At 37.7% G+C, this 17,214-nt stretch overlaps 1 protein-coding gene across 2 annotated transcripts in view; it reads right to left on the bottom strand.

Moving 5' to 3' along the window:
* Window positions 1-348: 348 nt before the first annotated feature.
* IL17RD (interleukin 17 receptor D) overlaps window positions 349-17,214 on the bottom strand; it is a 55,739-nt gene continuing 38,873 nt past the window's right edge. The window contains exons 6-13 of one of the 2 annotated variants that reach the window (XM_075096151.1): window positions 14,176-14,220; window positions 13,927-14,078; window positions 12,954-13,019; window positions 12,337-12,391; window positions 11,286-11,396; window positions 9,453-9,616; window positions 5,905-6,826; window positions 349-3,617 (exon numbers count right to left, since the gene is read on the bottom strand). In XM_075096151.1, the coding sequence (XP_074952252.1) occupies window positions 3,502-3,617; window positions 5,905-6,826; window positions 9,453-9,616; window positions 11,286-11,396; window positions 12,337-12,391; window positions 12,954-13,019; window positions 13,927-14,078; window positions 14,176-14,220 (1,631 nt within the window). In that variant the 3' untranslated portion in view covers window positions 349-3,501. Of the gene's footprint in view, window positions 3,618-5,904; window positions 6,827-9,452; window positions 9,638-11,285; window positions 11,397-12,336; window positions 12,392-12,953; window positions 13,020-13,926; window positions 14,079-14,175; window positions 14,221-17,214 lie in introns of both variants that reach the window. The other variant, XM_075096150.1, reaches the window with a different exon arrangement.

The raw sequence follows: 17,214 nt of genomic DNA, 5'->3' as shown, positions 1-17,214 counted from the left end.
GATAGGTTTCACTTGACTTGCAGAACCATGTACTGCTAGTAGACCTTCAAGGAGGATGTAAGAAAAATATTTACATAAAATCATATTAAGGCAGTTTCATTTAAAAAAAAATAATCAGACTCAGTCTGTCCAATACTGAAGTTATTGAAAAATAAAGTTTCTTAGAGTTTCTTGACTATATTAAACACTGATCAAAATATCTGTTTCACTTCCAGATGTAGAGTATGAACAGCAGTTAGAGAGTCTGGTTATTTGTGTGGTGTGTGTAACTGCATTAAAAGTGCTCTAGATAAAACAATTGGACTTTTAAGCCAAGTCTTCTTATGCTATTAAGAAAAGCCAAATGAAAAACTGAACAAAAATGTTTTATTTTTATATTTACCTTCTAAATTATAGCATCATAAAAATTTTATTTCTGCAAATGTCAGCTGCATTCTATTTTCAACAGTTGATGTGTTTACGTACAGGTACAAATTATGGCAACAACTATACTAATCATTCAAAATGTTAAACATACCGCCATATCTTGAACCTTCAGCTTTCCAATGTTTTTTCCACCCTCCCAGAAAATACGCTTTAAAACAACCAGTGTCCACACATTTGAGTCTAGTAGAAATTACAGGGATCCGTTCACCATTAACATTCCACTTAGAGTTTACTAATGTTTGAAAATAGTAGTAAGCTAACCTCTAATATGTGCATTAATGTATTTGTTTCAAAAATATTTTTTTACAAGGATTTTTGCTGTTATTCTCATTTGAGGGGAAAAAACAGAGTTCTTGCAAATTCAGTACTATGTCCTTCCAGCATCTCAATATACACAGTATTCTTCGAATTTTGTAAACCACTGTGGCTTTGTAAAAAAATTATGCTAAATCAGATTAAGTATGACTTTTATCAATCCTGTATATTTTAAGTGTGGGTTTGTCCTACTCTATACTTTCAATTAATTATATTCTCTTTCTTCTGAGGACACATAATACGCTGTTTCCACCTTACGCTAAGAAGGAATGAAGGAATTCTTCTTTTCTTCACCACCCCCCGACAGATTTGATTGGCATCTGCATAGGCCTTTTATAATTTAAAAAAATAAGATTTGCAGGATTGTACAGCAAATTTTGAAGAAATGAAAATAAAAACATTAATGACAAGTGATTATTTGTGCAACTGCCTTCATCCATTTTCAAAACTGAGCTTTCTTAGAGCTCAAAATGACAACTTAATTCCATTAAGTAATACCAATTCTGCTATTGAATTTAACAGAACCAGGAAATCTACCCAATCTTTAGCATAAAACAACAGTATGTGAGCTGGGACTTTCCATGGAGGAAAGCGGCATTACCTCCTCCTCATGTTTTGCAGCTTTGGCATTTCTATGCACAGCAGCTCTTCAGCACACAAATTTTGTAACATTTTTGCCTGCATCTTATCAACCCAAACTCCTTCTCTAGTAAAATGGCAAGAATTGCACTGAATCAAGTACTTTCACAGGTGGATTTAGTGGAGGAGCATTCACCTCTGTATTTTTCTGCCTAGTTTGACCCAGGTATTTTTCAACTTCAAAGAATAGGAAAACATGAAGGATTTTGCTGTCAGTACAGCCCAAGGCACAGCATTAAAAAAAAAAAACCAAAACAAAACCAAAAACATAATTGAAAGTTCAGATGATTCACTATGTATTTAAAACTACCTAAAACTTACTTAAGTTTGAGGTTTTCCAGTTAGTGTTATTTCAAATTCTGAAAAAAGGAAGAGTAAGGAACACTACATTAATGACAAAGCCCTCCAAATCTGACACATACATCTAGTTTGTCACAGAATTCCATATTACAATTGCAAAGCATGCCAGAATTCTGCCATTGATGGTTCTGTTCAAATAATTGTTACAGCACTTTCTTACTCCACATGTGACAACAATTTTGAGAGTACTTTGTTTGGAAATTCAAATTATTAAATATAAACTGACTAAAAAAAAAACAAACCAACAAAAACAGGAGCTTTAAAGCTACTCAGCCAAATCATCCCTGGTTTAATAGTTTTACCTCATGCTATTAAAATGGATAATAAAATGTAACAGTTAGCAATGTCTAATTCTCATCTATCAAAAGTAAGAGAATATTTGAGGTGTTTCAGCTCTCCCTTGATGTATTCCTAAAGTAACCTCCTGTTAGTGGAATGTAAAGACAGGCTAAATGAGACAGAATCTGACTCCATGAGCAAAATTAGTAAAGGCACGTTGAGAAGGTGTCCTTGGCTATTTGCTGTTCTTATGCTTATTATAATAGTGCCTAGAACTGCAGTTACACAGATGGGTTTTACTTATGAAAAGTTGCTCTTTGGAAACAGCAGGGATGTTCTGGATGATGGTACACCTACCTGGTCACTGCAAAAGAAATGATGTGCATGCTCTGTGTCTTTAGGTAAACATGTCCAGTTGTAGTTTTAGCAATTTTTTTTAATATAACACTAGTAATATTATACTATCTAAGTAGTGTGAAAAATAACTGCAAAATAACTCATAGGCTTCTGTTTACTGGTTGGCTCAAAACAAAGCAAAGTACTCATGCCCGTTAACCACTTCTCTTAACTTGTTATACCCCAGGTGGTTTTGTCCTTGGAGGAGAATATAAAATCCGCTATAAAGCGGATCTCATGGCTGAACAAATCCAGAATACAAAATTTCGTCTTCCTCCCTCATCTCTGAGGTATTCTTTATATTAGCCCTTCCAGGAAGAAAACAGGAAACTTGGTTTCCATGGTATCACTCAGCATATGCAGGATCTATATTTTTGTCTGTTATAAAAATGATACTTCAGGCTCAGTATGGTACTATTTGTGAGTCACCATAGCCAGATTGTAGGGAAGAGGTAGGAGAATCATACAGAAGAGGGAGATATGCACTTATCTGAAATTAAATACTGAGACACATTAACATTTGGGAAAGAGAGGAGACTGTCAGGAAAGGAGCTCAAACATTTCTAAAACAAAACTATTTCTTCTGATGGAGCATTTCTTGATGTCACCTTTGGCATTTTATCTTGCTTCTGAAAAAAAGCCTGCTCTCATTCACTACAACACTCCTGCCATCAAGTATGTCAGCACTTAAAACTAGAGGCTAGACTACAAAATTTACTACGGCTTAATGTTCCAAGCTATTTATGTTCAGTTGCAAGATCATTTCTAGAAAAAAAAGAGTTAATTTTTTAATTATGGCATCTGTAAACAGTGTAATATCATGACATTCAAATTAGTAATAGGAATAATTTTGAAATGTATTCTCATCTCTTTTTCCATGCTGCATTTTCAAATCATGAAAGACTTCATATAGACCAACAGATTCAAGTTTACTGGCCATAAAAAAAACCAAACACCCTTTGGAATAATAGATCTTCAGGGAGTATTTTGTTCCTTCAAGTAGATTTAGTGCTGAGACAGTGTGGTAGTTAAAGTACAAACAGAGGCTGTTGATAAAGTGGCAATGCATAACAATGTTGTGATGTATTATAAAGGAGCAATTGCCTGCAGTTCATCAGTATGGATACGGCAATGAAGTTCTGCTTTACATATTCCAGGCACTAAGAATTTCATAGCAGTGATTACAGGAGGTTCTTCTTCCCCTATAAAAGGAAAAAACAGCGAGATTCATTAATTGAAACATTGATTTTGTATTTGGTCAGTGTTTTAGAAACAAAGCAAAGAAAACTTATGAAAACCCTCTGGATCATAATGTCATACAGCCATGAGGCTGAACTACCATGCTCAGTAACTCCTTATCTAAGGAATTAATATGAATTTTCTCCCCAGGCAGAGCTTCTTAGAGAAGCCCTTGGAGAACCTTGTAATGGTTTGATTATTGGTACTTCCTCAAAATTATACTGGTTTCAACTTCAGTTGATGATGCCCAATATGATGATCTCTCTGAGAATCTTTTCTTTGCAGATCAGTAGCCTGCACATGAACTGCACTGAAAAATAGATAGAAAAGTCATGGGACTTACGATTCTAATTCAAAAGATTAAATCAAACTGTTCTGTAAAGAAGAAAGGAAACATCTACCCTGAGATGCTAAATGACAGAGCTATTCACTTCTGTTCTGACCAAGTAATGGATAAAAAATAGGTAGCCAGAACAGAAATGATACTGTAAATTCAGAGTAATAATTTAGACATATCCAACTCTTAGAACAAGAACAAAAGCTAAATTCTATCTACTCCTTTCATTATTAGGCATATAAATATTAGGGCTATAAATATTTTCTATATCTGGGACAGTAAAAAGATTTAATGGGTTGCACTCTAATAGGTAGATGATGCTTATTTCTAGCTAGTGTCTCCTTTGTACCCTCTACCTAATTAGGACTGCGGTTTGGGTGAGGGGAGGTTTGGGTGAAAGTTGGTCGCGGTGGTGCTTTTGGACAGGGACAGTGAATGGAAAATGTCAGAGTTACTGCGGTTTCTTAAGGTGTTGGAACACCAGTGTTTAGATGCGACTCTACCAACTACTGCTGTAACGTTTAACCTCTGTAGCTGAAACATGTTAATGAGTATGTATGTGACTTGAGAATTAATTACTGGAAAGACTGTCTCTTTCTTCCAGTGACTCCACGGCAGCTGGAATACCCAGCTGACAGCTCTGTCATTGAATCAGAAGGGGAATACGGGTAAAGCATTCTTACAGAGAGGCCATAAATTTTAAACTAGCATCCTACTTTCATCCAACACTAGAACTTTTACAGATATCTTCTGTAATTTTCACCACAAATGCAAGAAAAGACTATATTAGAAGATGGCAGGAAATTGAAGAATATAATACTAATTCTGAAACAATAACAGAGTATTTGTGACTTATGCAATCATATCAGTAAATCTGGATCTTTTCCACCTGAAAAGATTTCAGGTTTTATTTTGTCCTATATATATCTACCCTATAGATATAGATGCTATATCTGTAAATCAACATCTATATTCTCTCCCCTCAAGGTAACTCTAGCATCAAACATTAGTTATGAATTATCTGAATGATAAAACACACCAATCCATTTAGCCAAAATAAAAGTCTAACAAATTATCTCACTGTCAACACTCATTCAAGAACACAGAACGGCATACCACCATCAAAATGCAATATCCACCTGTTGTAACTGCTTAAGGAAAATCTCAAACTGCAGTATTATCCTATGAATACAATTGCTGGAGCATTCGACACTGATGTAGTTGCGATGCCAGTTCAATGTCCTGTAACTAGTAAGGTCAGATCAGCTCTTTATATAGCCTGAGGCAATATATACACCTTCTAATTGCAGGAGTCTAAGCTGGGTATCTGTTTTGGAGACCATCTTCCAAACATTTAAATTCCTCTACTGAAACGCATTTGTTCATTCCTCCCAGCCCCATATCCAATGAGAAGCCTAATGTCATTCTGAAACTTGAGTTAACCACAGTACAGACGATATCCCTAAAGGTTCTAGTATGCGCTGGAGCAAAATAGGATGTCAGCTTTAGATTTATGGCCGTTCTATAAGAATGCTTCACTATATCACCCCCTTGCTTAAACCACACAGCTGTCAGCTGAGTATCCCAGCTGCCAAGGAGTCACTGGAAGAACGCAGCAGTCTCTCCAACAATAGGTCAATTAATGAGAAGTGACTTATTAACAGAATTTTAGTGAAAACTTACTTAGCTAAAGATCCCTGCCCCACCAAGACGGAAGAGATTAATTTTTCTGAAGTTACTGAAACCTATATCTTCTTACCATCTTTACACAATTCTTATCTTCCTTTGCAGCCTTCTGTATGGCTCCTCACATATTATCTTAAGTATTTTGAGATGGCAGAAATATGCTCCCAGTAATTGAATATAATTTTTAAATTATGTTATTTAAATTATATTATACTGCTCTATCTTACCTAAACCTGATGATGAAGAAACACTTCCTGTAGTGGAGGATGTTTCAGTTTGGTCTGTCAATAGTCCTTCCATTAAAGGTAAAGATAATTCAGATGAAGGAACAGATGAATCATAGATTCCAGAATCACGAGGCATATCTTTAAGATTCAACGCTTTAACAACATGTAACAACGGCTGAAGAGCAGAGCTGCCACCACCTTGAATGTCCTGAGTTTCTATATCTTCTCCAAGATTTAAGTGCTGAATTATACAGTGAGAGTCTGAATTTACATCTGTTTTCAGGTAAAAATCGCCATCCATCACCTGTTTACTCACTAAGTCATTTAAAACCAAGCCCGAATCAAATTTTTCCATGACAGGCTCTGAGTAATGTAAAGAAGGTGGAGGAAAAGGAATAAATTGTTTCTCAAACCAATCTGGCTCCTGATCTATGAACTGATGCATATTGCAAATGGCAACATAAAGGGACCTCCCAGATTTGCTCCTGAAATAATTCCTTTTACTAATGTTAACAGGAAACACCTCTGAATCCTGTACACTAAGATTTCTGGAGTGTAAATGTGAATACAGCTGAGGGAGATTGTCCATGAGTTTGTATTTTGTACTTAGATCCAGAATACCAGGGATGTCTCCTTCACAGGAGTAATCAAAGTAGACTGCAATGAACTTGCAGAGGTCATTTGAATTCTGCTTTGCCTGACGAAGCTTCTCTGCAACAGTCAACACAGCAAACAGAGAGAGTTCTCCTCTTCCTGCATCTTTGGTTACCCCTCTGTGTTTCCAGTTCTTCTTTTCAACAAAGTACTTCATTCCCTTGGAACACACAATGATGATAAACTGGGACTCGTTTATTTTTTGAATAAGCCACTCTTTCTGACCTTCTTTACATATTTTTAGATCTTCCCATAAATCTAGAGCCACCTGGAAAAGAGAAGAACATTCTGGTTGATATGCATTATCAGATTATTAGATATATTTGCTAATAAAATTTAAATGAGTTATCCTCAGTGAGTCAGCTTGTATTCATCCGACAACTGAGAATTAATGATGAGTTTAAATACAGCTTGCCCCTGATGCAAATGCAAGCTTTTTTAAAAGAGAAGTAAGTAATAATTAACATAGCCTTGATAATGGACAAACCTGAATGAGCGACACTAACTATGTCAGTAGTTATTCACCAAAATAAGCAAGGCCACGCATTCGTTCTGAACTTTACTTGCGGGCTAAATATTTCACTGGGCTACAGAAGTGGGTAAATTGCTACAGTAAAAAGGAAAACCTTCCAGACTTTTTTGTAAAAAGAATGCCAGTTACTGTATTAATCCATTTTGCTGCTTATTTATTACACAAAGAAAAACATACCTAATTATCCCTGTGTTATGTATAAATTTATGGAATCTACAAGTAACAGTACAAAGCCAAGTAGCTGAATATAAACTGGGTAGTTCCTTAAAAAATAAAACCACTCTAGATTTCGTACATAGCAGTATTTCTCAGGGAATAAAAATAGCATAGAAAATATGGCTGGACCAAGTAAATTACTATTTATCTATCTGAACAAATTAGGTATCATTAATCCATCAGAAACAATGTACTGTGTCTGCCTCAAACAATTTAACTGTTGTATATTTGGGTCTTTAATATGCTGAATGTAATGGAAATCTATATTCATCATCTTTTGCTTATTAATGAAGTCTGCTGCCAAGAATTTTCATATCTAGATACAAACATAATTAGTGCCTATAATATCAAGTCCTTTCAGTTAGGATGCAGAACAGCAGCAGCTTATCTCTGATAAGAAAACTCTGAAAATTTTATCGTAAGAGTTGTTTTATTTTGTACTTTGTCAAATTTTCTGAACATTCTACGTGGTCTGAAATGCCTGTGTACACCAAGATGAAGGACACAATGCTTTATCTCATGAAAGAAAGCATAAGCAGTAGAATAACAGAAAAGATGCAAAAAATCTTCATAATAGACACACATCAAAACCATTTATTGAGTCTTCTCTCAAGGATTTTTCCCAAGAACAAAGTATGGTTGCTGTATCACCCATAACAGAGAGGAAAACTTTGCCCTGTCAGAAGACAGAGAGTAGGTGGATGGCTAGAACACAAGGACTCATGAAAACTGTCACCGCACAGTCAGCTACAGGAAGAAAGTGGTCATCCCTGAAGTGGCCAGGCAGTTGGACTAGATGACGGTTGTAGGTCCCTTCCAACTGACCTATTCCAGTTTATGCATGGGGAAGAGAAGTCGTTTTACAGCTTCTTGGGAGATACGCTGATAAAGGTACAATGCAGGTAGTTTTTCTTTTGTGTCTGTTTTTGCTTCTGTTGTTCAAAAAACTGTCTGCTCTCCTATCTGTGAGAAAGGATGTTTACTACGGTCAAGTTATTTTAAATGGCTATTAAATGCCACTGGTTTTGTGCTTTATGAGAAAACATTCTGATTCCATATGAAAAATACTTGTGCAACTGTTCCATTATGCACACCTTTAGTAGCAACATATATTATTTCTGTACATAGATGCTATCAATATTGTCTTATCTTAAATAATGCCTGATACTATATGTTCCATGGTACATAGTTATAGCAGTCACAGCTCACCTTAACACTATTCCAAAGAATGATGTAACAGGGCCAAAGTATGTCTCTAAAAAGGCGATTCAAGTAAGTTACTTATAAAACACCTTACCTGAACCACTTTACACATACGAATAAATTGTGAACACCCCCGAACATGTGAGGCATCGCTTGTGTTACTGGGTCTGGCCACTAGAGGTCAGACTTGCTGTAGCGCTGAAAAACCAGATCCAGTTCATGCATTTAAAGTCACTGTGACAGGATTAAAATCCAGCAAAAATAGACTAACGATAGTCTTGCCGTTTTACAGTTGAAAAGTGGAAGACAGGCCACATATTGATTATATTTTAGAAAGCAGTCTGAGATTCTAAGCCTAGTCGTTCAAAGTAGCAATGTGAATGTCTGTCTTACGGCTTTAAATCAAAACCAAAACACATGCTTATTTTACATCATTAATGAAACAGAAGGGAAGTAAAAAAATAAAACTCCCCCCAAATTAATATATAATATCAACAATTAATCCAAATTACACAATTTTGCTCTATGAGTAGGAGTTTTGATAGATTCAACTACTTTAAAACTACAATATAAAATATATTTTAGGAATACTGAAGTACATTGGGTAGACATAACACGTCTTTGTAGCTGCCGAACATAAAGATGCAACACCTACCAAACAGAAAAAGCAGTTAACATGAAACAAGCTAAACACAGCTGAATCAAAGTCCTGGAATCAATGTGGTACACATTTTCCACTATTCTGTTTTTTACACAGGCTATGACCAGCTCCTTTCCCTAAGAGAAGAAAAATTATATAGCCAATATTTAGAAAAATAACAAAAGTTATCTCTGTGGAAATGAGAGCCTGGAATACCCCATTTTCAAGCACATATTATTACGAGTTTTGGGGGTGCTGTGTCAATTAAGGAAACTCTGTTTGCAAAAGAAATATTGAGTTTACCTCACAGCCACAGAAGTCCTGAAGAAAATAAGCAAAGCATTGGATGACGTTAATGTGTTTCTGGCAATCTTTACTGGAATAGCAGATGAACACTTTTGGCCGGGGACGAAGTCTTTCCACATGGAGACCTGCAGCATATGCTGAAGATTCTGAGCTTTCCTCATCTAGATGGGAATATATATTTTCTAAATTGGAAGAGATAGAGAGTTTTTACACTGTAAAGCTTGGGTTTGTTCTTTTAAAACACTTGTAGGCTCATTACCAATGCATACAGTAATGGCTTTTTTCAAAAGATTTTTTTTCTTTTGCAGCCTGAAAAAGAAAATTTGCACAGGCTCTATTTATCCAGCTTATGACCTGCTACGTATATGGAACACACTTTGAAAGTAAAATGTGCAGTTATTACTGTGCAACTCAGATAAACCTTCCTTGCGTTTATTTACAAAAAGAATGAGGTTGTTTCACCTCTATCCAGCTTCAACAGTCTTTATCTCTCTGTTAAAATATTATAAACCTTGAAGATGAACCATCATCAGGAGTTTCCTGTATAACAGACTCTTGTTTAAAAAAAAAAATAGAGGCCAGGTAAAAATATTAAACTCCAGGAGCACAAATCCCTTGAGAATATCACACAGTTTCTCTCTGGTATGTATACAGACACACATTTGGACATTAATTTGACATTAATTTGAATTAAGACATGATTAATTTAAATCAAAATAGCTATTAGTGTTTCTTTCCTTGTATAGATGCTTTCATGCTGGAACATCGAAGTCTGGTCTTATGCCAGACTAATTCAATCTAGTTCTACAGTTGATTAAACTAATTTGGAATAAAGCACGAGCATTTCAAAATACAAATATCCATCTAGGGATTTAATTTAGAACAATTCATCAGGAATAACTATTCTGGAACAACTTTCTCTGTAGACAAATCCTTAGTGATTTGGCTGGGTTTTTTGTTGGAACTGCGCTAGCTGTTTGCAAAGGGATAGTTACAGAAGACCAGAAGGTAAAAGGATTTAACCCAGATGGCATATAGCACTTGCAGTATACATCAGTGCCAAAATTCAGATGGGTAACACAGATATACGTGAGATTCGGGGAAGCAATCTCTTTTTCCATATTCATAAAACTGCACGATGCCCTAGATTGGAGGATTTTTTTGTATAGAATTTATTTTTAACATCTCAATGTAACGTGTGTCTCGCTAGACACAGAGAGAAGTCAGCAAAGAGGGATGGAATCTAATTTAGAGAAGCATCTGCAAGTCTTAGAAAGAGTAAATCTATGAAGATGGCTTAGGATGAACTATAAAGGCAACTTCCAGGAAAGTGAGGAAAGCTGGAAAAAGAGATACAGGTAGTATTCCAGACAATGCCGAGAATGGTATTGGTATCACATGGCTTTATGTTCCTTCTGATTTAAAATAAATATGAATTAGTAATTTCTGAATGAAATAAGGGAATGGTTAAAATATAAAAGTTTACAGATCTGTTTGTATTCTACATAGTCATGCAGTACTTCACAAATAAAAAGAAACCCAACACCAAAAATATTTCCCAACAGGTCTTTTGTTCGCTCCTTTCTACAGTGAAGTCTTGATTTGTGATACAATACTGTCTATGGCAACAAATTACCATCATGCACTGATTAAAAATTTGCTACAAGTTTCAACACACAAAAAAAACTGTGGGGAGGAAGGAGAGAGAGGTAGAAAAGAAGAAAGCTCTTCAGATGAAAGTATATCTGGAATAAACCTACCAGTTAAGACTCTTTTTTGTTGCAAAAGCAGATCTTTAAATGGAACTCTGTATCGAATAAATCCTCTTACCTTGCTGTTTCTTGCGGCACATCACTGTGAAAAGCGTTGCAAATGCTGAAATGACAACTAAAGGGACTGTGATGGCAATAGCTCTTATTGGTCCAGCCCATGGAGAATGTACTTTGAAAAATAAAGCAGAATTAGCCATATGCAAATACACTATATTATAATTAACTAATCAAATCCTCATACTGGGAATGTAAAACTGCTGCAGTACACTACTATCAGGTAATTCTCAAATATACAGTAGAGGCAAACGACATATTCTGCTCCATTTTAAACAGGTTTTATGTGAATTGCCCCCATCACCACAGCATTAGTGTGACCAACATAAGTAACAAGTGCTATATGCTAACTCATACCTCCCCCCCAAAAGAAGAACTCTACATGAAGTGTAGTTTTGATAAGGTATGCAATAGTCATTTGGACCTGTCAGATTTTTGTTCTAGGGTGCTAGACCAACCACTTAGGAAGAAGCTTCTTCCTGTAGAGATTACCTTTAGCAACCTGCACTAGGATTCAGTCCATTTTGCCTGTTGCCTTCATCTGCAGCTATGTTTTGTGTCTGCAGTTACATTCTGAAATCTCTGTTTAGCTTCTCAGTAACTGGTCTGACTAAGCACTCACCTGACAGGTTTTCCAGACTGCTTAAATTCATTTCAGGGCTGAAGTAGACAGGCAGGTAACGCGTTTAGGCTGCTCTCAGTTTCATTACATTATTTCCACAATACTGTGTCCATCAGTTGCAATCAATTAAGATATAGGCTGTGATTCTTCACATCCATATATACGACAAAAGTGACTTTCCCCCAAAGACTTCCAATGATATATTGATCTAAACTGTACTAAATATAAATGTACAGAGACGCAGATGTGTACCTGCAAGTGTGCATGTCTACCCTTTTTCATTGGGTCAAAAGATCACAGCACAATTGCCTCAGTAGTCTCGATTTTGGCAAACAGACACAGGTCAAATCAAGACTTGTTTCCAACATAATTAAAACTGAATTTAAATTAATAAGGTAAATACTGTATACTTTTTAAAAAACAAAATTCATACCTGGTTTTAGGGCATAGTGCATTGTTTTCCGTGTTGTATTAGTGTCATCAACCAGCTTTGAAAAGTAAAAGTTTAATTTTATTTTGTGGAAATTTAGTTGTATTTATTTTCTGCAGTATGTAAAAAACTGTGACAGCTTTCTTAATGAAATGTGAAGAAACTTACTGTCCAAAATTTAAAATTAAAGAGCACCACAACCTAGTAACTAGCGAAATCACTTGTCTTTGTTGGTACATAGTATGATGTTGTAACATTAACTTTCAGAGTTCACATGCTGTCATCACCAAGAGAAATACCCACCTTTCCAGTACAGGAAAAAAAGTGACCAAACTACAGAATTCCAATTGGGAAAAAAAAAAAAAAAATCAAAGCCCAAGAATTATGCAGGCCCACAACTCTACTTGAAGACACAGATGAAACTGCTATGTGCTCAGGGAAGCAAAACTATGAAAGGTCAAGAACAATCTGTTTAAAAATTTTTACTCTCTCAAGATAATTCGGTAGGGATGCCTGAAGTCCAATTTTACCAACAAGTGACTTGAACTCCTTTAATTTCAGTAAATTCCTCCATTAACACACTCATTACTGTTGTACAAATGACTATGTGTAAGTATTACCTCAATTATATAATCCCCTGGAGATACATTCTGAAGAATACAACTTGTAGTATCTGTGTTTTGCTCCTACATCAAAGAAAGAGAATACTTTGCAAGCCATTCACATACTTTTAAAACCTAATTAAAAATATATTTGCATTGATTTATAAATATACAGTACCCTCCTGTATTAAGATACTTTAAACCAGCAAAACTAAGTCTCTTCATTCAGACATGCAAAGACTACAATCCTCTGCCTGCAGAACTAAAATACCACTAATTATCAAAAGACATCTTGAAAGTTTGCTCTAATACATAAACTTTACATTATGCCGTGAAGCTCCCTAGCTTTTGGATTTAGGATTAAAGGTTGACCTGGGAGAACAAATTCGCCATTGAATACCAATGGAAGTTAAAGAAAATAATACAGCAAACTGCAGCTTCCATAAGGCTAAGGCACACAGCTGTACAAAAAAACCCCAGAGACCCTAATTCTATGCACATACTAAAATGAGAGCTATCTCAGATGGGTAGTATATAAACTGGTTAAATTTCGTGCAAAGGTGAAATAAAAAAAAACCAACAGTATGTATAACAAACATCATAAAAGTGCAGTCTGAAGTACTAGCTAGTTGTAGAGTCTTCAAGAGAAAGAACAGTCTCTTCCCATGTGCTTATACTACCCAGCTCCAGTGGAGCACTCAAGCCTGGTTTTGACTGATAAGTACTATCGCAATACAATTATTATTTACATAAATATAGAATCATTAAGGTTGAAAAAGACCTCTAGGATCATCAAGTCCAACTGTCCACCCATCACTACCATGTCTCTTAAACCATGCCCTGAAGTGCCACGTCTACATGTTTTTTTGAACACCTCCATACCATATAGCCAAACTGTTTAAAAATTTTAAAACTGATAGTATTCTGTATTATATTAAGTTTTTAAACCTTTGGTTTGTGCTTTCAAGAGTTGCAAAACTCAGCTACATACCTGTTTGCAGGTCTTTTGCTTAAATGGCCCTTCATGCTTAAGTTTGTAGTGAAGAAAGTAATATCTAAACCCAAAGTTATGAGGTGCATGATCAAACGACACTTGCATGTTAAAACCCTGCTGGGTAACATTCAGATTCCTTGGCTTCCAGTCTGTCAGAGAAGATATTAATGGATTGGAAAAAGCAACTCTTCAAGTACAGTAACTTTTTGTAAGATGAATCTACATAAAATATTACATTTTACTTACAAGGTTTGCAGACAAGGTTTTCTGGCTGCAGCAACAATTCACATGCTGCAAATATACAAAAAAATTAATTATACAGTATCAAAATGCCATGCTATTTAAATAGAACAAGAATGAGGGCAAAAGAAGGGAGTTCATAATTTTGAAGACAATACCCCCATTTCTTTCCCAGTCTCTAATATGCCTGGAGTAAATATATTTTGCAAACTTAGCTTCTTTGTTATGATTTCAAGTTCCCTCTCACCTTTATATGAGAAACACAGGTTCATTAACTTGAAATAGCAATCCTTAGTAAGACAGAAGGGATAGCACCAGGCACAGCACAGCAGGAGAGTAAGGTGAAACTAGCCTTAAATACATTTAGTCAGAGTAAATACGTATCACAGAATCACAGAATCCCAGGTTGGAAGGGACCTCAGGGATCATCTAGTCCAACCTTTCTAGGAAGAGCACAGTCTAGACAAGATGGCCCAGCACCTTGTCCAGACAGATCTTGAAGGTGTCCAACATGGCCGAGTCAACCACTTCCCTGGGGAGATTATTCCAATGGGTGACTGTCCTCACTGTGAAAAATTTTCCTCTCATGTCCAATCGGAATCTCCCCAAGAGCAATTTGTGTCCATTCCCCCTTGTCCTCTCCATGTGACTCCTTGTAAAAAGAGAGTCTCCATCTTCTTTGTAGCTATACCTTAAGTACTGGTACATGGTAGTGAGATCCCCTCTGAGCCTCCTTTTCTCAAGGCTGAACAAACCCAGTTCTCCCAGCCTATCCTCGTATGGCAGGCTTCCCAGTCCTTTGATCATCTTGGTGGCCCTTCTCTGGACCCCTTCCAGCCTGGCCACATCCTTTTTTGTATAGAGGGGACCAGAACTGCACACAGTACTCCAGGTGTGGCCTGACAAGCGCTGAGCAGAGTGGGATAATGACTTCTTTATCTCTGCTGGTGATGCCCTTTTTGATGCAAACCAGCATCCTGTTGGCCTTCTTGGCCGCAGCAGCACACTGTTCGCTCATGTTGAGCTTCTTGTCCACCAGGGCCCCCAGGTCCCTTTCCACAGAGCTGCTCTCCAGCCAGGTGGATCCCAGTCTGTGCTGCACTCCTGGATTACGTTTTCCCAGGTGCATGATCTTACACTTCTCCTTGGTGGACTTCATAAGGTTCTTGTTGGCCCACTCTTCCAGCCTATCCAGATCTTTGTGCAGAGCAGCTCGCCCTTCTGAGTGTCTATTTCTGCACTCAATTTGGTGTCATCGGCAGACTTCATCAGGCTACACTTGATGCCGTTATCCAGATCACTTGTAAAGATGTTGAATAACATTGGGCCCAATATCGATCCCTGGGGGACCCCACTTGTGACAGGTTGCCACTTGGAAAAAGAGCTATTTACCGCCACCCTTTGGGCACCATTACAAAGACAAATGTTACTGCAGTTTGCACCAACAGGCAGACTTGAAAATATTTTAAGGAAGTTTTATAGTGCATCAATATTTCACCTTAAAGGGTGCTTGCAGTTTTTCATCATACTATTTAAGCACTGAGGAGCTTATTCCAGTTTCTTCTCTCCAACTCCAATGAGAACTGCTAAGTAATTTTGAGAAATTCAACTTGATTTGTTGCTATCTTTTTTTATATGTACTTTTCTAATCTAGCTCTAGACATCTAGACATGAAACTGATCTCAAAAACAAAAACAACCTGAGCTTCTTCACAATGTCCAGAGAGAAGGAGCAAACCTTCTTCATGAGTCAAGCATTCTTGAGAACCATGGGAGTAATCCTGCTATAGGCAAACCTGGGATAATCTCATAGAATCATAGAATCATTATGGTTGCAAAAGACCTCTAGGATTATCAAGTCCAACCATCAACCCAACACTACCGTGTCTCCTAAACCATGCCCTGAAGTGCCACATCTACAAGTCTTTTAAATAGCTCCAGGGATGGAGAGTCAACCACCTCTCTGGGCAGCCTGTTCCAATGCCTGACCACTCTTTCAGTAACGAAATTTTTCCTAATGCCTCCCCTAATGCAGCTTGAAGCCATTTCCTCTTGTTCTATCACTAGTGACCTGGGAGAAGAGACCAACACTCACCTCACTACAACCTCCTTTCAGATGGTTGTACAGAGCGATAAGGTCTCCCCTCAGCCTCCTCTTCTCCAGACTAAACAATCCCAGCTCCCTCAGCCGCTCCTCATAAGACTTGTTCTCTAGACCCTTCACCAGCTTCACTGCCCTTCCTTGGACACGCTCCAGCACCTCCATGCCATTCTTGTACTGAGGGGCCCAAAACTGAACACAGTACTTGAGGTGCGGCCTCACCAGTGCCAAGTACAGGGGCACAATCACCTCCCTGCTCCTGCTGGCCACACTATTCCTGATACAAGCCAGGATGCTGTTGGCCTTTTTGGCCACCTGAGCACACTGCCAGCTCATGGTCAGCCAGCTGTCAGTCAACACCCCCAGGTCCTTCTCTGCTGCACAGCTTTCCAGCCACTCCTCCCCAAGCCTGTAGCATTGCATGGGGTTGTTGTGACCCAAGTGCAGGACCCAGCACTTGGCCTTGTTAAACCTCATACAATTGGGCTCAGCCCATCGATCCAGCCTGTCCAGGTCCCTCTGCAGAGCCTTCCTACCCCCAAGCAGATCAACACTCCCACCCAACTTGGTGTCACCTGCAAACTTACTAAGGGTGCACTCGATTCCCTCGTCCAGATCATTGATAAAGATATTAAACAAGACTGGCACCAACACTGAGCCCTGGGGAGTCCCGCTCGCAACTAGCTGCCAACTGGATTTAGCTTTGTTCACCACGACTCTCTGGGCTCAGCCATCCAGCTGGTATTTTACCCAGCAAAGAGTGCACCTGTCTAAGCCATGAGCTGCCAGCTTCTCTAGGAGGATGCTGTGGGAGACAGTATCAAAGGCTTTGCTAAAGTCCAGGAAGACAACATCCACAGCCTTTCCCTCATCCACTAGGCAGGTCACTCTGTCATAGAAGCAGGTCAGGTTGGTCAGGCAGGACCTGCCTTTCATGAAGCCAGG

Source organism: Phalacrocorax aristotelis, chromosome 6 (assembly GCF_949628215.1).
Source record: "Phalacrocorax aristotelis chromosome 6, bGulAri2.1, whole genome shotgun sequence".
NCBI lineage: Eukaryota > Metazoa > Chordata > Aves > Suliformes > Phalacrocoracidae > Phalacrocorax > Phalacrocorax aristotelis.
The sequence above is the reverse complement of the archived record's forward strand: the minus strand, read 5'-3'. Positions and strand labels throughout refer to the sequence as shown.